The sequence below is a fragment of the Mesoplodon bidens genome, assembly GCF_964165515.1.
Source record: "Mesoplodon bidens genome assembly, chromosome: 3".
NCBI lineage: Eukaryota > Metazoa > Chordata > Mammalia > Artiodactyla > Ziphiidae > Mesoplodon > Mesoplodon bidens.
In genome coordinates, this window is record NC_138178.1 from 141,297,189 (window position 1) to 141,321,645 (window position 24,457).

Sequence of the window (24,457 nt, forward strand, 5' to 3'; positions counted from 1 at the left end):
ATCTGTGAGCAGGAATAAGAAAGCTTTTTCTCCCTCCCATACTTCAGAGGGTTATTGAGAGTCTCAGATGTGTTCACTTCTTCTCACTGTTCTGTCTCCTTACTGTCTCACATTGTGCCAGGAATGGCGGGCTCTTTACCCCCACCCCCACCCCAAACCGTGGGTTTTGTTTGGGTCGAGAGGGTTAAGGAGAAGCAGTGGAAACCTTTGCTTAGCACTTTGTGTTCATTCAGTGGTTGGGGGAAGGAAGGGGAGAGGAGAGAGTGGAGTCTGGAAACTTGGGCCCTGGGAGAGACCTTCTGCAGCTCCCCGGGCAGCACTTCTGATCATCATGCAGGAGAAGCAGCTGTGGCTGGAACTGCTAGGGAGTTTCAGTGGCAGCCTAGGGAAAACTTGGCAACTATAGTATCTCCTGTTATCTTGTGTCAGAGCAGAATTGTGGCCTCTGTTCAGGTCAAATCCCAGTAAAAGGAAATCCAACCGTCCATTAATACTTCTTTTGAAACGATTTATAGAATACTGATTTGAAAAAACAAGGCTATTAGCTTAGAAGATTTTGAAGCCTTCTGTATGACTTCTTGTATCGTTCAACATTCTTACCATTTACTAGGCTAATACACATAATCTATTTTTGTGACTCCTGTGCCTTTTTATGCCAGATATTTGTCAAGTGTGGAGAACTGGGGAAGGGAGTAACCAAATTAGGATGAGGGAAGAGATGCTTGCTAATGTCCGGGTATATTTGTTTGTCAAGTGTGGTTAAGATGAAAAAAGATAAATGACAAAACTGGTTCTTCAGGAGAGACAGATCCTGTTCAAGTTAATAACTGTATCATAACTGGACAAGGTTGGACTACTTTGCATGTTTACTTATAGATGTAATGTAATTTATTTGATGTCTTATTGTATTGTTGAGAGTTGTGTGTTAGTAAATTGATGTATCTTTGTTTCACAAGAGGTTATACTTTCAACCTTGAGTAAGGAAATTCTTTTGTGAATTAGGATATAATTTGTAAATTCATATTGAATTCAGAGTGGGATTCATTGATTTATCATTCAGCCTATGTGGATACCCTGTGATCATCTTACTAGGTAGGGTAGGTTGAGCAGAAGGTGTGAGCTTTGAGTTTTTTCCTGCAAACTTTTTTCCTATAGCACCTGAAGAGTGGAAAGGCTGAAAAAGATGAGGATTAGCAGCCTTCCAGAAGTGTTGGTCCAAGTTTTTATTTGTTCACTGTATGATTTTGAATGCCATCAACTAGTATTTTTTTAAATTATTTTTAATTTTATATTGGAGTTAGTTGATTTACAATGTTTCAGTTTCAGGTGTACAGCAGAGTGATTCAGTTATACATATACGTGTATCTATTCTTCAGATTCTTTTCCCATTTAGGTTATTACAGAATATTGAGTAGAGTTCCCTATATTATACATTAGGTCCTTATTGATTGTCTATTTTATATATTCAACTAGTATGTTTTAAACTGGCCCATGCCCCATGGCCCAGTCAGTGTCAATAAGAGTTAGAAAAGATCCATGTCTACTTGAGGCCTGGAAAATTGATGGGTGGTACAAGGTACTACATATTATATCAGATAATGTCTGTTAATTAAGGTGTTTTTAATTTAAAAGAGAAATACATCCAGTAATACACATGGCTTATTTGTGGCTTGAAACATTAAATGTTAACTCCAATTTTTTCCTGTTTCTCTAGGCAAATAAGGGAGAGACTGAAGAACCAAGTCATTCAGATGAAGGAGCAAGCACCTGATTTCACACCAGGCCTGGCAATTTTACAGGTATTGTGATAGTGTATTTCTACTAATATCTTTCTTCCTTTCTCAATCTCTGGATAGCACTTAAGACAAGAGGCACATCAAAGCTCTTCCTCTTTTTTTTTGGCTTCTGTGAAACCTCAGACCTTTTCAAGTTTCTCTTTGCAGTCTCCTCCTCTTCAGCTCAACTTGTATGTGTTGGCCTGTCCTGGCCCTCTGCTGTTCTCTGTGGGTACCTTTCCCTAATCCAGTATCTCTTGACCTTTGGTCTTAGGACCCTTTACACCCGTAAACTTTCATTTATATGGATTTATCCATTGATATATACTATTTAGAAATTAAAACTACGAGTTTTAAAGACATTTGTATATTTAAAAATGCCAAGAGTAAGCTCACTGTGTGTTAGCATAAGTAACATTTTTATGACAAAGTAACTTTTAGAAACAAAATTGAGTGAGAAGAGGGGCATTGTTTTACATATTTGCAAAACCCTGTACTGTCTGGCTTAATCGAAGACAGCTGGATTCCCATCTACTTCTATATTCAATCTCTTGCTATGCTGGTTTGATTGAAATATATGGAGAACATCTGACCTTACACAGACGTATGGTTGTAAAAGGAAGAGTTCTTTTAATAGTCTTCCCAGATAGTTGTGGATATTTTTCTTTAATACTATAAGGACTCAGTAAGTAAAGTTTTTAAAAGGTAGCTGCAGTGTGGACTCTGAAACTGTCATCAGTGAACTTTCATACTTTGTTAAATCAAAATCTTGTTTTATGTTGCAGTTTGAATGGCTATTTACCTGTGTCTGGTTTTGTTATGTCCTTCATTCCCCATTTGGAAAATAATGGTTCACTGAATTATGCAGGTCTTCCAAATGTTAACACCTTTCATTATGCAATATTTTAAAAATCATAATCATTAATATCACCAACAAACTTATCAGAAAAGTCTTTGTTGAGAAGTTGTCAAGCTCACAGGAGTACGTAAATACCAATTTTTGCTTGAAAGCTCAAATTTTGTCATTGGTAATTAATACTATTACTTATTTTCCTTGAAGTAACAGGCTCACTTTATCCAATTTTGAGAAAATATTTGCCAAATATTCAAGCCCAAATAATCATTATTTGTCAGTTGTTCTTTTAAGTAAAGATGGTGTTCCATTTAAAAATCTGCTAGTTCTGCTTGCAAGGCAAGAAAGCTCAAGTGCTTTTCCTGGTGACAACCACTTCTGTATGCGGCAGAAGTGCTTTGTGATTGCTTCCCCATTCTTTATGCAGAATATTAAAAAGACATGTACTCAAGGGTCAACGTTTAATAATAATTTTTACTGCTTCATCAAGAGCACTTCTAAGTGAAATTGGTGTCTTTTTTTTTTTTTTTACTGAGACTGTGTGACTAGTACAGGTTGGTGCCATTGTCTTGATTTAGTGCTAAGTCATCAGCAGTCTTACACAGCCTAACTTGTGCAGCCTCAAAACAGATATCAATACAGTGAAAAAGGCAAATGACATCATAGTATTATGGCACTTGCAAATCTTCTGAAAGGGTGTTGGGGTTCCCGCAAGAGTGTGTGAACTGCACTTTGGGAACCATTGCCTTATGCAGTTTTATCTGACCCCAGATACCAGCTGTAGGTCAGGAACTTGTAAACCTGGATCTCTTCTGGTTCTAGGCTCTTGGCTTCTAGGACATTACTCCTTCTCTAATCTTTTTTGCTTGTTGTTCCTGATACCTAGACCACTCGAATACCTCAACGCTCAGCCCTCAGATTTCTTTTCTACCTTATTTTTTCCCTAAGTGAGCTTCCCCAGTCCCATAGCTACATGGGAGAATACTTTCTATCTGAGGTTTCTTTCAAGAGCTCCAGATTCATCCAGTAAGAGGCCTTCGATAAATAGGTAGGAGGTATTTAATAAATATGTGTCATGTGGCCAGATGTACAAATGAATGTTTGAAGGGTTGATTGGGATGACAGGAAACCGATAGCTTGCATTTGAAATTCCCTTCAGAAACACCTGCTTCCTCACTTCACACTTCTCTCTGTATGTATGTCTCCATGTATATCATTTAATCCCTTGCTAAGTTTCTGTTCCATGTTCATCAAGAATTTCAGAGTGAATAGTACTTAAATATTTTCCCCCATTGCTATTCATTATCTGAGAGGCCTTAGTTGAGAAGAAAAGCACAGAAGGCCTGTCATTCTGCCTGGTATGTCCTGTGCTGTGGTGGATTTTCCATTTTTGCAAATTACTAAGAATCGAAGGTATATGTTGTGGGTGTCCACTTGGTACTTTTGTGGGACCAGTTATTTCTTGGCTTATTCTTGTGAATTGTTTGTTGTAGGAAGAGTAAATGTCGTAGGCAAGATACCTGTTTCTGTAAACCTTTTTGTAGCAATATCGAGGGTTTTTTTTCCTGCTTTTTAAAAATTAACTTCCAAACTCCTATTTTAAATTTATTGATTGCAAAGTGTTTTTGTTACATAAACACTGTTCTGCAGCTTGTCTCTTATGTCCTTGCAATAAAACAGTGGTAGAATATTTTAATCTTGTACTTTAGCACCAGAATCAACATCTTTCTATGATGCAAGGCTCACAGATTATGTTGTAATCACATCTGTGCCACCTCAGACCTCTTGTTTTTTTTCCATCCTGGTGACAGGCACCACCATTCTCCCACATGCTCAAACTAGAAACCTGAGCTGTCTCTTTTGGGCATCTCCCTGCTCTCTGCATTCCCTTAGGGACTAAGGTACTATTGGTAATGCCTCTCATAAGTCCTTGGGATATCTTCCCTCCTTTTGATTTCTACTGCTCCCACCCTCTGGGCCACTAGTCAACTGCTTACAGCCTTCTGATCTGGATACTTCCAGTCCTTTTAACTGCAAATGTAGCCCTTGTCAAAATGCAAATCTGATCACAATCCATCCAGCTACACCCACTCTCCCCATCCTTTACAGAAGGAACAACAGTACTGCTTATGTAGAGTGACTCCTGTAGTTCAAATGATTTGTATATATTACTAGTTGTTCTGATTTTTATTCTACCCCTACAAGATGGGAGCTGTATGAAACCGAGCAGGACCCTATGGGGCCCTCCCTGGTACAAATCCTTCCTGTGTCCCCCATATCTTGTTTGTTGGAAATAGGCTTCATTCAGCCTCCTTGACCTTCCCTGAGTTCCATAGGACAGATTCAAACAGTTGCTAATCAGGGAAGGGAGGGGATGCAGACACATGGGAGGAACAGTCTAGAAACAATGGTGTAGCACAGCCTTGGGGCAAGGTCCTAGTTCCTCCTCAGGGAATATACATAACAATATCTTTGAGTTCTGCAGAACTGAGACCCCCAGGTGGAGGATGGCAACTTCAGGCTGAGCACAAGATTCCTGGAATACCGCCCTGTTACCTCACCATCAACCAATCAGAAGAAAGTCACATACCCTGTAGCCCTCAACCCAAATTTTGCCTATAAAAGCATTTCCCTCAAAACCATCAGGGACTTTGGGGTTTTAGAGTACGAGCCACCCATTCTCCTTGCTTGGCCCTGCAATAAACCTTTCTTTGCTCCAAACTCCAAACGTTTCAGTTTGTTTGGCCTCACTGTGCCTGGAGCACCCTAACTTGTGTTCAGTAACAGTAACTGGTGGTCAAAGATCTTGGGTAGCTTGCCCAAAGCCACAGACATGAAGCTACTGAGTCTGGATATGAACCCAGCTCTATCTGTCTCCAAAATCAATTTGCTTTTCCCATTCATTTTTCTAATTCATTAGCATGTATTAAGGATATTCAGGATCTGGTCCAGGCATATATACCTACAAGTTGGAATTTCTTTTAAAACAGCGGACTGATAACTTACAAATAGTTAAATATTTAACGGAAATTAAGACTTGGCTTTTCATCACAAGAGATACAAATGATGGACTTCCCTGGTGGCGCAGTGGTTAAGAATCCACCTGCCAATGCAGGGGACATGGGTTTGAGCCCTGGTCTGGGAAGATCCCACATGCCGCGGAGCAACTAAGCCCGTGTGCCACAACTACTGAGCCTGTGCTCTGGAGCCCACGAGCCACAACTATTGAACCCACACACCTAGAGCCCATGCTCTGCAACAAGAGAAGCCACCACAATGAGAAGCCCACGCACCACAACGAAGAGTAGCCCCCGCACGCTGCAACTAGAGGAAGCCCGCGCACAGCAACGAAGACCCAACGCAGTCAAAAAATAAATAAAAATTTAAAAAAAGAGATACAAATGAGGCTGTATTTCCATAAAATAGTTATTAATAATATAATAACACTTGCTTCCTACCAGGTATTATTTAAAGTGCTTTTTATAAATTTATTTATTTTATTTTTGGCTGTGTTGGGTCTTCGTTGCTGCGCATGGGCTTTTCTCTAGTTGCAGCAAGCAGGGGCTACTCTTCCTTGTGTACAATTGCGGTGGCTTCTCTTGTTGCAGAGCGCAGGCTCAGTAGTTGTGGCACACGGCCTTAGTTGCTCCACAGCATGTGGGATCTTCCTGGACCAGGGCTTGAACCCGTGTCCCCTGCATTGGCGGGCGGATTCTTAACCACTGCACCACCAGGGAAGCCCTAAAGTGCTTTATATATAGTAACTTATTCAATCCTCACAAAAGACATGGACAAAACAAAAACAAATAAACTCAATTGGCCTGAATGTTTACAAAAGGCTCCTGGAGCAGAAGAAAAATTAATCAGTAGACCAATACCCAAGATATTTTATAGTGTAAAACAGGGATTGGTAAACTGTGGCCCATGTCCAAAACTGCTCAGGTTGTAAATGGTTAAAAAAGAAGGTATGACAGAGTAAAAGAAGGTTGCAGAGTATGTGGCCTGAAAAACCTAAAATATGTGCTGCCTGGCCCTTTACAGAAACAGTTTGTAGATTCCTGTGTAAAAAAAAAAAAAAAAAAAAAAAAAATCCCTAACTTGTTCCAAGATAGTGTTGTAGGAAAAATGGGGCACAAGAGGATGGTCATATCCCAGGTCTTGGGTGAGTCCCTCAGGCCGCCAGGTGAGGGTCCTTGGCTTTTCATAGGAAAGAATTCAAGAGTGAGCCATAGTGAAGTGAAAGCAAGTTTATTTAGAGAAGTACACGTTCCATAGACAGCGTATGCCATCTTAAAAGGAGAGAGTGGTTCGGTGGTGTGGGGGTGGCTAGTTTTTATGGGCTGGGTAATTTCATAGGCTAACAAGTGGGAGGATTAGTCCAGGTATTTTGGAGGAGGGGCAGGGACTTCCAGGGATTGGGCCACCGTGCTGCTTTTGGGCCTTTTATGGTCAGCCTCGGAACTGTCATGGCACCCATGGGTGTGTCATTTAGCATATGCTAATGTATTACAGTGAGTGTATAATGAGGCTCAAGGTCCACTGGAAGTAGACTCTTGCTCCATCTTGGACCTAATGTATTCTAACCGATCTTTGTGGTATCCTGTTCTTAATGGTTGTGTCATTCTTGGAATGGTTGTGCCCTGCCCACTTCCTTTTCTGTCTCAATAGGACGTTTTTTGGATGATGTAATTCACCTCCTTCATGGAAGAAATTGTTATTTCTGATAAAATGCCTAAGTGATTTTTTTTTTAAATAAACTATAATGGGATTAAGATGTGTTCTGGGAAACCAGTAGGCCATCCACCCACTTGCCTGTCAGTCAAGAATCTACTGTTCTTCAACTAAACATTCTTTTTGCATCCAGTCTATCAATGATTATATAACCATTTTTCCCTATGAAATGCCTATATGAGAATATTTGAACTGGAACTTAAGAGGTCTTTTTCTTTGCATTAGGATTACAGTAAGATTTTGACATATGCTCATAACTGTTAAGCTTTCTGTTAAAAAACTGGTGGTAGTTTTGGAGTTTCAGAAAAATTCCTTCAGAAACATTCAGACAGAAAAGTTACCTATAAAGGAACAACAAAAGACTTCAGACTTCTGTCACACTAGATGCCAAAGACAGCAACTCTGAAGGAAAATGTCATGACTCCAAACTCAGCCAAATGTGCCTTCAAGTGCAAAGACAGCAGAGAAATATTTTCAGGTGCACACAGACTCAGGAAAATGCCCACACACCTTTCCTGGAAAAGTGACTTACAGTTGCATTTAGCTACATGAGAGGTGAAGATAAAGTATAGAACAGAGAAGTTGTAATTTATAAAAAAAAACAAAAGCAAACCGGCAGTGACTGATAAAACCATTTAATCTCCGAGTTAAGTCGAAATAACTAATTGTAGTTATAAATATTGTCAACTTAAAAAACGTACCATGTGAGAGCTGTGAGTTGAGTTTATTCAATGTCTTACTGAGTGCTGTAGCCTAGGAGACAGTGACAGTCTCTAATTGCTCAGAGAAACTTCCAAAGAGGTAGGGGGGGAGCCAGTATATAGATATGTGTGTGTGTGTGAATTTGGGCTGGGGGATACAGGCAGCCAAGATCTCAGTGAAAGGCTACTGCTGGTCACAGGATCAGCTCTCAGTTAATACTTTTTTTTTAAATAAATGTATTCATTTGTTTAAGTTTTGGCTGCATCGGGTCTTCGCTGCTGCACGCGGGCTTTCTCTAGTTGTGGTGAGCGGGGGCAACTCTTCATTGCAGTGCACGGGCTTCTCATTGCAGTGGCTTCTCTTGTTGCAGAGCACGGGCTCTAGGTGCGTGGGCTTCAGTAGTTGTGGCACACGGGCTTAGTAGTTGTGGCTTGCTGGCTCTAGAGCGCAGGCTCAGTAGTTGTGGCTCGCGGGCTTAGCTGCTCTGCCACATGTGGGATCTTCCCAGACCAGGGCCCAAACCCATGTCCCCTGCGTTGGCAGGTGGATTCTTAACCACTGCACCACCAGGGAAGTCCCCTCAGTTAATACTTTTAGGGCTTTTCTATGTGTGGGAAGATGCAAGAATCTGGGGTCATTGAAATTCTTCCTAAGACAAGCATTTGAACTATCTAAGGGGCCCATATATTCCAAAACATGGAATGCTTCACCTTGAATTCCTTTCAGGGTGTACTTGCAGGTCAGCAACTGCAGGGGCTAATGACTTGATCCTTATAGAACTGAAATGGCAGGCAAAATTCTTTGTTTACAATATTAATAAAAATGAAAAAACAGTACTCTATTTCCTACTTTGATCTAAAAATCCCAGAGTGTATTAAATCTGGTAACTGAATCAATGAAGGTTGGATGATAGGGGCAAAGATCATATATATAAAATGACGAAAACAAAACATGAGAGGCTCTAAAATTCTAGGGAAGCCCCACAGGAAGCACCTAATGCACTTAGGTGCAAATAACCCATAGAAAAATCAAATTCCCCTCACCACATTCATCTGGCTCTTGAAATTCAAATTAGCACTGGCAAAACTGAGACTTCTCTATAAAGGACACCTGCAGCTAAGAGTAAGGCTGTGTTCTGTGAGCCTGAGGGGAGCTTCCAGTAACAGCATCAGCATGACCAGACCTGGAGATACTCTGTTCCTAGGGCCAGCTTCTTTCTCCACGGTTGTCCTGTTTAAAGCAACCATGCATCAGTTACCTTTGGTGTCAAGGACGTACCGTTTTTCCCTCTGCAGTTCTGGAAGAAACCAAACTTATTGTGGCATATCACCCCGAGAGGACATGTCAACTTTGAAAAGGACAAATGTCAACCACCGAAACATGGAAAAATATTTGTAAAGGAAAATTTTAGATAAATGATTACAATGAAAAACTAAATATGTCCGTGATTAAAGAAGCAGGGAACATAGTGAGACCTAGCATGGTGGGGCAGGGGACTTGGCTTCTGCGTGCTTCCTCCTCTGTCTTGAGGGCAGCAGACTGCCCTTTGCCTGGCGTGGGCGTCTGCTCCGTGTGAGCTAGGATTAGGTCCACCCTAACAGGAGTCTTGTGATTAAATATTCCTTTTATCAAAACTAAAATTTTAGAAGCTTTTCCATACACTTTGCCTTTCCCTAATCGTCTGATTTGCATGTCTTTATTATTCTAGGTCGGCAACAGAGATGATTCTAATCTTTATATAAACGTGAAGCTGAAGGCTGCTGAAGAGGTAAAGCCCAGAACAGCGGCGCCAACGCCCCCCCTCCACTCTTACCCCTCCCCCTCCCCAGGTCCTGTCTGCCACCCCTTCCCCTTTGTGCTCCCCTGACAAAAACTTTTATCGCCCACAGCAGACTTCAGTTTCTGTATTTCGCAAGTTAGAAATGGCTGACAGAGCTTCAGCCTCTGGTTTGCCCTGGAATGTTTTCTAATAAGTGATCCGCTTGCTTCTAAAGAGCAGGAATAGTGGACATAAAACTGCTTAAGTGCCGTGGTGACAGTTAACAAGTAAACGATGGATGGGTCAAAGTGAGAGACTCATTCTTCAGGATATATGAGGGTGAAATGATGCCTGCCACCTCCTGGTTTGTCTTAGTCACATCTGTAGAAGAAATGGGCCCATGTCTCAAGTCCTTTTGCCATGTACCTGTTTTAAATGTTCATTCTTGCAGATCGGGATCAAAGCCACGCACATTAAGTTACCACGAACGGCCACAGAATCTGAGGTGAGCTGTTAAGAATCAACTGTTAAGAGGGCAGCTGAAGTGCTTTCCTCTCTGGTTTTAGTTTAGTGGAACTTTAAGGGACTGATGCATTCAGCATACAAGAGACCTCCAGGTAATTCTTTCTTCATAGACTCAGGCTTCAGGAAATCTTTGAAAATACCCACAGAGTACATGGGGCAGTGCTAGGCGTGAATGTGTGGTACTCCCAGTGTGATTGCTGCATCATTTGTTTGCAAATCACCTGCGATGTTCATTGAAAACTGATCACTGGCCTGTTGTTACCTGCACTTGAAAAACGAAATGTATATTTCATTTCTATGATGTTCAAGAATAGGCAGAACAGATCATGGGTGAGTAAAGTCAGAACTGTGGGGGATTAACTGGGAAGCGGCAGGAGGGAAAAGGGACTTCCTGAGGTCGTGGAAATGTTCTCCATCTGCACTGTCCAGCAGGATAGCCACTAACCCCATGTGGTCATTTAATTAAAATGAAATAAAGTTTAAAATTCCGTTCCTCAGTTGAACTAAGCCACATTTCAAGTATTTTAGTAGCCACTTGTAAGGTACAAATTACAGAACATTTCTATCATCACAGAAATCTTGATTTGGGTGATGGTACCATGGATTTTACTGTTGTAGTAATAGTTTATTAAAGTTCTTAGCTCTTTTGTTTGTTGGATTTCTTGCAAGACACCTGAAGGTTACATTCCATGTTAAGGTAGAGTTGCTCTCAGGATCCAAGGCAAGGTACATTCTGAGATGGACTGCAGTTAAACTCTCGGGGGGGAAAATGGGACTTCTGACTTGTAAAGTGTTTCTCCACCCTGTTGATTTCTGTGTGGTATATAAGTTATATGTGGTATTATTTTTAGGTGTTAAAGTGCATTACATCTTTGAATGAAGACCTCAATGTGCATGGTTTCATAGTGCAGCTACCTTTAGATTCAGAGAATCCCATTAACACTGAAGCATTGGTCAACGCTATTGCACCCGAAAAGGATGTGGACGGGTGAGTGTGACTCGGCTTTCTGTACCACATTGCATGATTGTGACTATAATATATTTCTACTTCAGGAACACATAATTTTGGTTCTAAAGAGTAAAGACACCTATCACTTTCCTTGTTTCAGATTGACTAGCATCAGTGCTGGAAAACTTGCTAGAGGTAACCTAAATGACTGTTTCATCCCTTGTACACCCAAAGGATGCTTGGAACTCATCAAGAAGACAGGTAAAAACAACCAGACAAAAACAAAGCACCATTTCATGGAGCCTGATCTTGACCTTCAGAGGTATAGGGGAGATACACTGTGAGCCCTAAATAAGTGGGCTTGATTGGCACAAGGACCTGTGTGCTAGGGGCTTCTTTACCTAAATTCTCAATTTTCTCAACAACCCTATGAAGTAGGTAGGTATTGTTTAATAGCTGAGAAGACACTCTCAGAGAGATTGAGTAATTTGTCCAAGAGGCAGCAGAGCCAAGATTTGAACTCAGAGTTATTTGAGTACAAAGCAATTTATTTTGTGTGAAAAAGTAACCTATATGATAATAAAGATTCAGATAGTCCATAGGGTGCAAAGTGAAAAGTCTGAATCCCAGAATGGGCCCCGAGTCACCGTTGTAGATCTAGGAAATGGATTCCTTGGATAATTGGCCGTATTACCCCATTACCTAGTCAGCCTCTTGGTATTTTAATTTCATCGTGAATACTTTTTAGCAGAGGTTATTTTTTACAAGGAAGTGCGCCCTGTTTAAAGGAAGTGGATCAGAAATTTCAAGTGGAAAGTGTTAGCTAACGTAAGTTAAAATTTTCTGTGGCTGGCAAGGAAAGGTCAATCTGTAAGCCTTGGGACAGCTATTATTGTTCAGTCCTACAGCAAAATTTATACTCTATGGCATGTTTAGCACACAGTGTGTTCCAACTTGATAGAAAAAAATCCCATGAGCCGTGGCAGCTGTAGGCTCCCCACCTCCACTTGTTGATATTGAAGCGACCATTTGCCCTAATGCAGCTTCAGGTCCTTTACTGTATCCTAAAAAGTATAGAAAGTTACCTTGTAAACACTTCACACTTTGAGGGCTTTACTTCTAGATGTTCATGATGTTAGCATTATACAGAAACTTAACTTTTTTGGATAGAGTTAATGTTACACAAGAAGCACGATTTAAACACAAACTGCCTTAAGGAAGAATTTGCTTCAGTGGGGCTGGGTAGAAGGGCTCAGTAGAGTCCTCAGGACCTTATTTCTGCTCCCCTTTGCGTGGTGGCTCGTTCTGAGCTCTACTTGGTGGCCCCGAGCAGCTCCAGCCTGTTGCATCCTTGTGCTTAAGAGTCATGGGATGGATCTCATTGTCCAGGGGATGAAATATGGTCACTTGTTCACTCTTGGGTGTTCACCCACACCATCTCTACTGAGGAGAGTATGTCAGTCCTGAAAAGGACATTGGGATAATGCCAGAAGAATGGGTGCTCAGTAAACAAAAAGAAAATTTTTTGCTACAGTTAAGTTCCCCTTTATCACTTCCCTACAAATAACCCTGTGGCTCGGGCCCTAAGCCAAAAGAGAAATTTGGATGAGGAACTAAAGAGTTACTGATACTAATCTACCTTCCCTCCACCCCATTACATTCACCCTGTTTTTTATAACTGTTTTTCCCATGTAATGTAATATGTCCTCTTCTTCCATATGGCTGTTTAGCTGTATGTCAGGGTTTCTTTCTGATTTGAGTGTAGGTTTTCTCCCCACTCTCCTATGACTCAATGAATGGATCTTGGCTTAAGCTCCTCTCAAAAACCCACAGCAAGAAGGACAGATGTACAAGTCCCAACTTGTAGCTGAAACCCTGGGTAGCCAAAGAAGGGATGGTTTTAGGAAGATAGCTTTTTGATGCTAAGAACCTGCTTTTGTGCACTTGTCCTGAGTTCTCCCATTTAGGTGGCATGCGAAGGAGGGCAGCTTCCCCCAGTTCTCTGATGCACGCTGGCTTTTCTTTCAGGGGTGCAGATCGCTGGAAGGCACGCTGTGGTGGTCGGGCGCAGTAAAATAGTTGGTGCCCCAATGCATGACCTGCTTCTGTGGAGCCACGCCACAGTGACCACCTGCCACTCCAAGACTGCCCACCTAGGCGAGGAGGTAAGGGGTCGTGCGCGCGCGTTTGCATGCCCGTTCCCGCGTGTGGCGGGGGTTCTTGCCTAATGGGGATGGTTCATATTTAAGTGCCAGAAGCTGCCATGTACTTTATTACCTCATTACCGCGTTTAACCCCTCTAACAATTCTGTGATTCTTGTCTGTTTTACAAGATGAAGAAATAAATTCAAATTTAAAACTTGTCCAAGTCTATGCAGATTTTTGTTTGGACTGTATTCTTTCTGTGCCAGTCCATCTCGTGGTAGATAGGGGTTAGCAGTATAGGAACTGGGGTTGACCCATGGCAGCCAGATCCCACATATGCGACAGTGGGTGGTCTCAGAGGTGGAGGTGTCCAGAGCGGGTTATGGACAGTGGTCTTGTGACCTCGGTCACAGCTTGTTCTTGACCCCTGCATCAGATTCCTGAGCCCAGAAATTCTCACATGGACACATCCAATTGACAGTGCAGTCTGTTAAGTGTGGGGAGAGACCAGGAGAGAGGCCTAGCACCTCTTTAATCCTCCCCAAGCAATGCTCTGCTGAAGGTGGTGGTCCCCACATTCGGGGGAAGAGGGGGCAGTCTCCAGGTGTCATGTAATTCAGGGACGTTGTCCCAGGCCTGTGGCTCCAAGCCTGTACTCCTCCCTGTCTCAAAGGTTCTCATCAGGTTCCCCATTCAGTAAAATATCTAGTGAAAGGGGAGGTTTTGGCGTGTGTAGGAATGAGCACAGTATATGAAGAGCTGTCAGAGACAGTGTGTGGCCTGCATAAAATAACTGACGACAATGAAGAATTTCATACAAAGCTTACAGATGTCCTTTCCACTTCTAGATTTTTTTTATGTTTCACTGTTTAGTTTCTGAAGTCAGAACTGTCTTTCCCTAGATAAGTAAAGGTGACATCCTGGTAGTTGCAACTGGTCAGCCTGAAATGGTGAAAGGGGAATGGATCAAACCAGGGGCAATAGTCATCGACTGTGGAATCAATTATGTCCCAGGTGAGTGTTGCTGGGGGAAGAAGGTGGTTTCTGGAGGCGGGCTGGGCAGAGGAAGATGAAGCCCAAGCAAGAACCCCTTGTCCCATTTTAGGCTTGAAGTGCTAAGGTTTAGAGTGATCAGCCTACCCATGGGGGCATGAAGTTAGTAGACGGCATAGTTGCCCCTTGCAGGAAGAGCCTGTGATTTTAGCCACTGTGCCATGCCGTGCAGTCCAAGATGACCTTGTCCAGGGAGAAGGTGGGAGAGGAGGCAAGATGATTTCTCGCTTTATCATCACGTAGAGATGGCTTTTAACAAAGGATGGTTAAAATATAGTGTGATCTTTGCAAAGTGCTGTGAGACTCCAGGAGAGGGACACATTGTGTCAAGAGTCCTCTAGTTAGGGCTTTGCAAAGATGTTTGGCCTGGGCTGTTTCTAGGCCAAGGATAAAGCCAACATTATAGTCATGTCCAAAACTGTCCTTGCATCCTCGTCCCTAAGTTACCCCTCACTGCACTGTTTGGTTAGTGATATCATCACCATTCTTCCTTCCCACAAGTCTGAAACCTTTTAGTTTCCCTCCCAATCGTTCCATGTATGGATCCGTTTTTAAATCTTATGAGTTTTTTTCCCTTTCTTCTCTGTTCTCAGTGTCACCACTGAGGGTCACCCTCTCTGCTGGATGCACTGCTATAAATTTCTCCCTGGTCTCCCTACCGCCAGCTGATTCCCACTCAGATCCATCTGTGCGCTCTTGCCATGTTTATGGGTCTTGATGTGGACCTGTGAGCCTCTTTCTTCCATGTTACTTGCCAGACTCCTTAGCCCCATACTACTTTCAGCCACCTCTGTGGCCTTCTTTCGCACACACACTTTGTGAATACCTGTCTTAAACTGTTGTAAAATGGACCACATGCTCTCCTGCACATGCCTGTTTGTACTTTGCTGCTCCTCTGCCTGCATCTTTAGTGGGGCAGGCTGTCCTTTGCTCATGAAGTTTTCAAACGTAAAATCTGAAAGGACAATTCAGTGAATACTTGTATACATACCTCGTGGGTTCAAAAAAGGAACAATGTTTAATCAAGTGACTGTTTCTGTGCATCAGGCACCACTCCAGGCCTTGGGCTACACAACTGAATAAAGCTCAACCGTGATCTTCCCTTTCAGTGACTTCCTCCCCACTTCCTCTCTGTCCAAAATGTCCATTCTTCCTTCCAAACCTTGTCTGATTTTCCTTCAGCAAGAGATGATCTCTCCTTCTTTGAAAATCCTTCTCTCCCTCCCTCCCCTCCTGCAGAACTTGGTGTTTCTCTCACTGTGTGTCTCTCATGCTTGGTGTCCTGTGCCTCTTCTCCACTAATCTGCCTATAGGTGCCGTGTCCAGCTTGTGCCTTCTGACTGCTGGCACCCATATCTGTTGGAATGTTAAAAAGAGTTATAGCAAGAATATTCTTTTTCCTCCCCTCCCATCTCAAGTTTGAAATATAGACACTAAGCTGCCAGGAACATGAGTCACTGTCAAGCCTTCACCGTTTTTAACCTCCCTCCCACTCTCCGTACCATGTTTTTAAGACAGTAGCTCATAATTGATCACTCATTTTCTTGTAGTATAATTATCTGATGGGTGATAAAGAAATTGCTCTCCTACAACTCCTCACTTTCAGTACTTGCAACGTGACATTCAAGCTCATTCTGTTTAAAACCTTGCATATTCTGTATCATATTTCTGCTTTTGACTTTTTTTGTTTTAGACTGGATTTGAGAGAGGGAAGAAGAAAAACCTGGGTAGGGCTCTTGAGTCTCCTATGAAATGAAATGTTGACTTACACATGAAACTTAACCTCCTATTCACATTTATTCCTCATGTAGAAGGTAAAATATGAATAAGGTCAGAGCAGTATCTTTCCTCCTGGTCAGCTGTACTTTTTCTGATCCTGGGGATATAGGTGAATAAGTATCGTTACTGTTGGCCAAGGAAGGCAGGATCACTGTTACAGACCCGAGGGTGAGCAGGAGGACCTAAAGACTGCTCTTTGCAAGTGTTCATTCCTTTTTTTTTTTTTTATTGTTATTGATGTACAGTTGATTTACAATGTTATGTTAGTTTCAGGTGCACAGCAAAGTGAATCAGGTATACATATATATATATATCCACTCTTTTTTAGGTTCTTTTCCCATATAGGCCATTACAGAGTATTGAGTAGAGTTCCCTGTGCTATACAGTAGGTCCTTATTAGCTATATTTTATATGTAATAGTGTGAATGTGTCAATCCCAGTCTCCCAATTTATCACATCCCCTTTTACCCCCTGGTAACCCAAAGTTTGTTTTCTACGTCTGTAACTCTATTTCTGTTTTGTAGGTAAGTTGATTTGTACCCTTTTTTTTAGATTCCACATATAAGTGATATCATGATATTTGTCTTTCTCTGACTTACTTCACTCAGTATGACAATCTCTGGGTCCATCCATGTTGCTGCAAATGGCATTATTTCGTTCTTTTTTATGGCTGTGTAGTATTTCATTGTATATATGTACCACATCTTCTTTATCCATTCCTCTGCTGATGGGCATTTAGGTTGCTTCCATGTCCTGGCTGTCGTAAACAGGGCTGCAGTGAACATTGGAGTGCATGTATCTTTTTGAATTATGGTTTTCTCTGGATATATGCACAGGAGTGGGATTGCTGGATCATATGGCAGCTCTATTTTTAGTTTTTTTAAGGAGCCTCCATACTGTTCTCTATAGTGACTGTACCAATTTACATTCCCACCAACAGTGTAGGAGGGTTCAAATGTTCATTCTTGAAACACCACTTTCCACAACTGGGCCACTTCTTGGTTCATATTTTGATTACTTAAATCGTTTGCTTGGTCCTTTCAGGGATAGCATCTTAAGTTATTTTCCAAATTAAGGATGAATTAAGGTACGTAGTTTTTTTTTGTTGTTGTTGTTTTGTTACGGGTTTTTGTTTTGTTGTGGTTTTTTTTTTGAGGAATATTTTTTTAAGATTCAAGTACAGAGCAGAAAGTATTGGCCAGAGAAACATGTAAAAGTGTTCTTCCTGGTGGTTTATTAAAGATAATTTGAAAAGGGCTGGATTAATAGTGTTTTATTTGGAAGGGTTATAAAAGGGGGGAAAAGATTCCTAACCCCCCTCAATCCAGTCTCAACCTATCCAGCGTAGTGTCTTCTATACTGGACCCTGTTATTGGGGCCCCCAAATTACATGTGAAGGACTCAAGGCTCAGCTGGATTGGGGTTTTTTTTCCCTCTACCGTGCAGCTTGCAGGATCTTAGTTCCCCGACCAGTGATTATAAACCCATGCCCCCTGGAGTGGAAGCGCAAAGTCCTAACATTGGACCGCCAGGGAAGTCCCTTAGCTGGATCTTAAGTAGTTTTGCACTAATAGTTCCAGATGAAAGAGAAATTCTAAGGCTGGGATAGATAAGCAAAATGTTTGTTGGTTTCTGGAGCCATGTGCTTAGAGACGGGGTCCCTTTTCCACTGACCACATCACACCTTCCGTGAAACCCTGTACGTACATCAGAGGGCACTGAAGCCAGGCCTGATAGCGTTTGATTAAGGAGCAGAGCTGAGCTCACGCAGTGCAGCGTTAGGTTGTGCAGTCATTGACGTGTCTCCTATATATGCAGAAACACACGGAGAAAGTGACTAACATTCATAAATAGAAGGAGGTACGGGGGTATTTTTAGCTAACTTCAGTGTTAGACAATTGAAACCCATACAAGGGCAACCCTCAATCGTTATTTCCCTGGCATTTTGAAACGACCTTAGTGATTATGAGAGGAAATGTTCTGCCATTGCCGTAGCTTGCTGCCTTATAATCTAGAAGCCTGAAACCATCACAAGGGGTTGTGTTCACCAGATCCTGAGAGTACATATAGAAAATATCTAATGTATCTAGGGTAGGAAGAGAAACCCTTATGTTTGGAGAGTGTTTTTTCTTTTAAATTAATTTATTTATTTTTGGCTGTGTTGGGTCTTTGTTGCTGCGCGCAGGCTTTCTCTAGTTGCGGCGAACGGGGGCTACTCTTCGTTGCGGTTCGCAGGCTTCCCATTGCAGTGGCTTCTCTTGTTGCGGGGCACGGGCTCTAAGTGTGTGGGCTTTAGTAGCTGTGGCTTGCGGGCTCTAGAGCTCAGGCTCAGTAGTTGTGGCGCACGGGCTTAGTTGCTCCGTGGCATGTGGGATCTTCCCGGACCAGGGCTCGAACCCGTGTTCCCTGCATTGGCAGGCAGATTCTTAACAACTGTGCCACCAGGGAAGCCCGGAGAGTGTTTTTTCAACCTCAAGAAACACACACAATTTCTTACTTGATTCTCCTCAAGCTTGTGAAATAGGTAGTGTTCATCCTTCTTTGCCCCTTTGGACTTCTGATCAGTAAGGAGCCCACAGGGACTGGAGACTCGAGGTTAGTGAAAGAGCTGATCCTAGAGCCGAAGTCGCTTAATTCTGGCTTTTGGGCTGAATCCTGAGGCTTCCTTTCTTAGTTGTGGCAATCTGATCAAAGAGGTGAAATGGCTAAGATCTTACCAGGTCCTGCCTTAGAACCAACCACAAGGTCTAGCCCTGTCCCCAGCCCCTCCTGGAAGTACACTGAAGCCAAGTGTAGGAGTGAGTGAGCAGTGATGCATCATGGGGTTTTGTTCTCGTGAATAGCTATTCTTTGCTGCTAAGATTTGTAGTTGTTCTTGTATCCTTTTAATGGGAGTGCAATTATATTCTTTGCCTTTTTGCATACATTTAAGTAGCTGCTCGTCTTTGGAACTGGATGTTGAATTGTTCCTCCAGCTCATGCCTGGAGCTTACAAAATGCTGACAGTTGCTGTAGAAACCGTATCTGGCAGCTGTGATATAGCTGGAGCTTTGTGCACCTAAAAAATTCCTTTGAAGGCCTTGGCAAATTAACATTTTAAAAGGTGCTCATTGTATACTTGGTGGTTGGCTTTAAGAATAAAAAACAGTTGGTACTTTATTTGCCAACCTGACAGAAGACAAAAGGATTCTCCTGGTTCTGAAAAACCACTTAAGCATCTTGTGGAATTTTGCAGGTAAAGTAAGTTTCTCACTAGGAAATAGCAAACACCTGTCATCCCACAGCTTTTTTTTTTTTAAACATCTTTATTGGAGTATAATTGCTTTGCATTGTTGTGTTAGTTTCTGCTGTATAACAAAGTGAATCAGCTATATGTATACATATATCCCCATATCCCATCCCTCCTGCGTCTCCCTCCTACCCCTCTAGGTGCTCACAAAGCACTGAGCTGATCTCCCTGTGCTATGCGGCTGCTTCCCACTAGCTATCTGTTTTACGTTTGGTAGTGTATATATGTCAATGCCACTCTCTCACTTCGTCCCAGCTTACCCTCCCCCTTCCCTGTGTCCTCAAGTCCATTCTCTCTGTCTGTGTCTTTATTCCTGTCCTGCCCCTAGGTTCATCAGAACCATTTTTTTTTTTTAGATTCCATATATATGTGTTAGTGTTCAGTATTTGTTTTTCTCTTTCTAACTTACTTCACTCTGTGTGACTGACTCTAGGTCCATCTACCTCACTACAAATAACTCAATTTTGTTTCTTTTAATGGCTGAGTAATATTCCACTGTATATATGTGCCACGTCTTCTTTATCCATTCATCTATCAGTGGACCCTTAGGTTGCTTCCATGTCCTGGCTATTGTAAATAGTGCTGCAGTGAACAGTGTGGTACATGACTCTTTTTGAATTATGGTTTTCTCAGGGTATATGCCCAGTAGTGGGATTGCTGGGTCATATGGTAGTTCTATTTTTAGTTTTTTAAGGAACCTCCATACTGTTCTCCATAGTGGGTGTATCAATTTACATTCCCACCAACAGTGCAAGAGGGTTCCCTTTTTTCCACACCATCTCCAACATTTATTGTTTGTAGATTTTTTATAATGGCCATTCTGCCCGGTGTGAGGTGATACCTCATTGTAGTTTTGATTTGCATTTCTCTAATGATTAGTGATGTTGAGCATTCTTTCATGTGTTTGTTGGCAATCTATATCTTTTTTAGAGAAATGTCTATTTAGGTCTTCTGCCCATTTTTGGATTGGGTTGTTGGTTTGTTTTTGTTTTTGTTTTTGTTTTTTTTGAGCTGCATGAGCTGCTTGTATATTTTGGAGATTATCCTCTTGTCAGTTGCTTCATTTGCACATATTTTCTCCCATTCTGAGGGTTGTCTTTTCGTCTCATTTATGGTTTCCTTTGCTGTGCAAAAGCTTTTAAGTTTCATTAGGTCCCATTTGGTTATTTTTGTTTTTATTTCCATTTCTCTAGGAGGTGGGTCAAAAAGGATCGTGCTGTGATTTATGTGATAGAGCGTTCTGCCTGTGTTTTCCTCTAAGAGTTTTATAGTGTCTGGCCTTACATTTAGGTCTTTAATCCATTTTGAGTTGTTTTTTTTTTTTTTTTTCTTTTTGCGGTATGCGGGCCTCTCACTGTTGTGGCCTCTCCCGTTGCGGAGCACAGGCTCCGGATGCGCAGGCCCAGCGGCCATGGCTCACGGGCCCAGCCGCTCCGCGGCATATGGGATCCTCCCAGACCGGGGCACGAACCCGTATCCCCTGCATCGGCAGGCGGACTCTCAACCACTGCGCCACCAGGGAGGCCCTGAGTTTATTTTTGTGTATGGTGTTAGGGAGTGTTCTAATTTCATTTTTTTACATGTCCCTGTCCAGTTTTCCCAGCACCACTTACTGAAGAGACTGTCTTTTCTCCATTGTATATTCTGGCCTCCTTTATCAAAAATAAGGTGACCATATGTGTGTGGGTTTATCTCTGGGCTTTCTATCCTGTTCCATTAATCTATATTTCTGTTTTTGTGCCAGTACCATACTATTTTTTGTTGTTGTTGTTTTTAGTACCATACTGCCTTGATTACTGTATCTTTGTAGTACAGTTGGAAGTCAGGGAAACCGATTCCTCCAGCTCCATTTTTCTTTCTCAAGATTGCTTTGGCTATTTGGGGTCTTTTGTGTTTCCATACAAATTGTGCAATTTTTTGTTCTAGTTCTGTGAAAAATGCCAGTGGTAGTTTGATAGGGATTGCACTGAATCTGTAGATTGCCCTGGGTAGTATAGTCATTTTCACAGTGTTGATTCTTCTAATCCAAGGACATGGTATATCTCTCCATCTGTTTGTATCCTCTTTAATTTCTTTCATCAGTGTCTTATAATTTTCTGCATACAGGTCTTTTGTCTCCTTAGGTAGGTTTATTCCTAGGTATGTTATTCTTTTTGTTTCAGTGGTAAATGGGAGTGTTTCCTTAATTTCTCTTTCAGATTTTTCATCATTAGTGTATAGGAATGCAAGAGATTTCTGTGCATTAATTTTGTATCCTGCTACTTTACCAAATTCATTGATTAGCTCTAGTAGTTTTCTGGTAGCATCTTTAGGATTCTCTGTGTATAATATCATGTCATCTGCAAACAGTGACAGTTTTACTTCTTCTTTTCCAATTTGGATTCCTTTTATTTCTTTTTCTTCTCTGATTGCTGTGGCTAAAACTTCCAAAACTCTGTTGAAGAATAGTGGTGAGAGTGGGCAACCTTATCTTGTTCCTGATCTTAGTGGGAATGGTTTCAGTTTTTCACCATTGAGAACAATGTTGGTTGTGGGTTTGTCACATTTGTCCTTTATTATGTTGAGGTAAGTTCCCTCTATGCCTACTTTCTGGAGAGTTTTTATCATAAATGGGGAGCTTTTATTGCATCCCACAGCTTTTAAGTAAAGTAGGCACTTGAACCAGATGGGACTACACACCCTAAACTCGACTTAGTTTTTGGAACAAGCTGTTGTAATTGATCACCTAACTTAGAAATAAGCCCCAGGATTGTGATTCTGAGACTGTGCTTTGATTTTTTTACCTCTTTGACCAGATGATACAAAACCAAGTGGGAGGAAAATTGTGGGTGATGTGGCATACAAGGAGGCCAAGGAGAAGGCAAGCTTCATTACTCCTGTCCCTGGTGGCGTCGGGCCAATGACAGTGGTGATGCTAATGCAGGTAAGTGTGAATGGACGTTTCTGTAACAGTTCTACGAAGCTGATAGAATTCCAGGTACTGCATTTCTCCCGAAGTAGAAATGTCATAGAACCTACTCAGAATCTAAGTAAGGATGTGAATCTTCTGAAGAAAAAAAGGAAATGGAAGTAGAGAGAAGTAGAATCAGTCGTATTAATAGAGGGAAGTAGGGGTAGCATGATTCTGATTTACTCTGGAATGTGATAACTTAAGGGGAAAAAAGTGCGAGCAGCCTGGCTTCACTCAGTATGTTTTGGCTTCTTGCCCTTTGTAACACAAACCAGCTGGTGGGGGTGAGGCGTGCAGCCCAGGGCATCCTGCTGCCTGTAGACTCCGGCCTCAAATTGAAGCATGTTAACAGGTGGATCCTGAAGCTGTTCATTTTGTGATTGAACTTGAGTGACCAGGACTAGGAACTGAGGTGGAGGCTAAAATCATCAGCTCTTCTCAGTTCCAGTTGTGTCATTTTGTTTAGAGCACGGTAGAGAGTGCAAAGCGTTTCCTGGAGAAATTTAAGCCAGGGAAGTGGATCATTCAGTATAACAAACTTAACCTGAAGACACCCGTGCCAAGGTAAAAAGAAGCTTTTGCTGTTTTCACACTGTGGATGGTGGGGTTTTAGCTGATGGATACCATGTTTATGTGTATGCCCCCTCCGAACGTGGTTGAGGTGGGTCATTGCTAGGATGGCATTGATTGAGTCCCATGAATAAAGGTTGATACATATTTTCTGTATTTCTCCTAAGTGACATTGATATATCACGGTCTTGCAAGCCAAAACCCATTGGTAAGCTGGCTCGAGAAATTGGTCTGAGCTCTGAAGAGGTAGAATTGTATGGTGAAACCAAGGCCAAAGTCCTGCTGTCAGTACTGGAACGCCTGAAGCACCAGCCCGACGGGAAATACGTGGTGGTGACCGGGTATGGTTTTTGTCCATTTGCCAGTTGAATCTTAATATTAATCCTGATTATTATTACCAGGGGTTGCATTTGTGCTTAGCCATGTATATGTGGAGGTTCCTTTAATTTGGTTTTAGCTTTTTTTTTTTTTTGCGGTACGCGGGCCTCTCACTGTTGTGGCCTCTCCCGTTGTGGAGCACAGGCTCTGGACGCGCAGGCCCAGCGGCCATGGCTCACAGGCCCAGCCGCTCCGCGGCATGTGGGATCTTCCCGGACCGGGGCACGAACCCATGTCCCCTGCATCGGCAGGCAGACTCTCAACCACTGCGCCACCAGGGAAGCCCAGGTTTTAGCATTTTCATATGTATTTTATCTAATTTGATCCTTACAGCGACCCTGTGAGGAAGAGTAGATAACTCTATAGAGATGAGAAAATTTGTCAAGGTTATTCATCTAGTAGGTGGAAGAGTTTGAATCTTAAAATCTGATCTTCAGATGGAATTGCCTTTTTTTAACCCCAGATCATTAATTCTGTAGATCTGTTGAGCATTCATCTATTTTTTTGTTTGGCTGAGGTAAAAGCTAGTTTTTGAGACTAAATTGAGAAATTAAAAGTATAGCAGTGTCTCTTACAAAGTAGAGTATATTTGCCCCTAACTGTCCGAAGAGCTAAAATGCAGAAGTCTTTTTTAATTTAAAACTGGGGGGGAAGTTACAACTAAGACCCTTGGAAAAGATCCCTTTCATGTCTTTCATCTTTCTGGTTATTCAGATTAAGAGTCACTCTCTAGGATCAGAGCTGACTTAGTGATACACATGAATTTAATTTACATAAACGTAATTTTCCTATTTTGCTTTCATCTTGAAGAATAACTCCAACACCCCTGGGAGAGGGGAAAAGCACAACCACGATTGGGCTGGTGCAGGGCCTCAGTGCCCATCTCCATCAGAACGTCTTCGCATGTGTGCGACAGCCTTCTCAGGGCCCCACCTTCGGAATAAAAGGTATTAGTGAGACCAGACCTGGGTGGCCAGAGGGCGCCTGCACCTCCTTCAT

The 24,457-nt window shown here is 42.1% G+C and overlaps 1 protein-coding gene across 4 annotated transcripts in view; it reads left to right on the forward strand.

Moving 5' to 3' along the window:
* MTHFD1 (methylenetetrahydrofolate dehydrogenase, cyclohydrolase and formyltetrahydrofolate synthetase 1) overlaps window positions 1-24,457 on the forward strand; it is a 57,859-nt gene that overhangs the window by 9,815 nt on the left and 23,587 nt on the right. For all 4 annotated transcript variants that reach the window (XM_081228125.1, XM_081228127.1, XM_081228124.1 and 1 more), the window contains exons 2-12: window positions 1,715-1,799; window positions 9,770-9,829; window positions 10,272-10,325; window positions 11,197-11,333; window positions 11,455-11,555; window positions 13,323-13,459; window positions 14,342-14,453; window positions 22,356-22,483; window positions 22,977-23,074; window positions 23,248-23,421; window positions 24,269-24,405. In XM_081228125.1, the coding sequence (XP_081084251.1) occupies window positions 1,715-1,799; window positions 9,770-9,829; window positions 10,272-10,325; window positions 11,197-11,333; window positions 11,455-11,555; window positions 13,323-13,459; window positions 14,342-14,453; window positions 22,356-22,483; window positions 22,977-23,074; window positions 23,248-23,421; window positions 24,269-24,405 (1,223 nt within the window). The remainder of the gene's footprint in view (window positions 1-1,714; window positions 1,800-9,769; window positions 9,830-10,271; window positions 10,326-11,196; window positions 11,334-11,454; window positions 11,556-13,322; window positions 13,460-14,341; window positions 14,454-22,355; window positions 22,484-22,976; window positions 23,075-23,247; window positions 23,422-24,268; window positions 24,406-24,457) is intronic.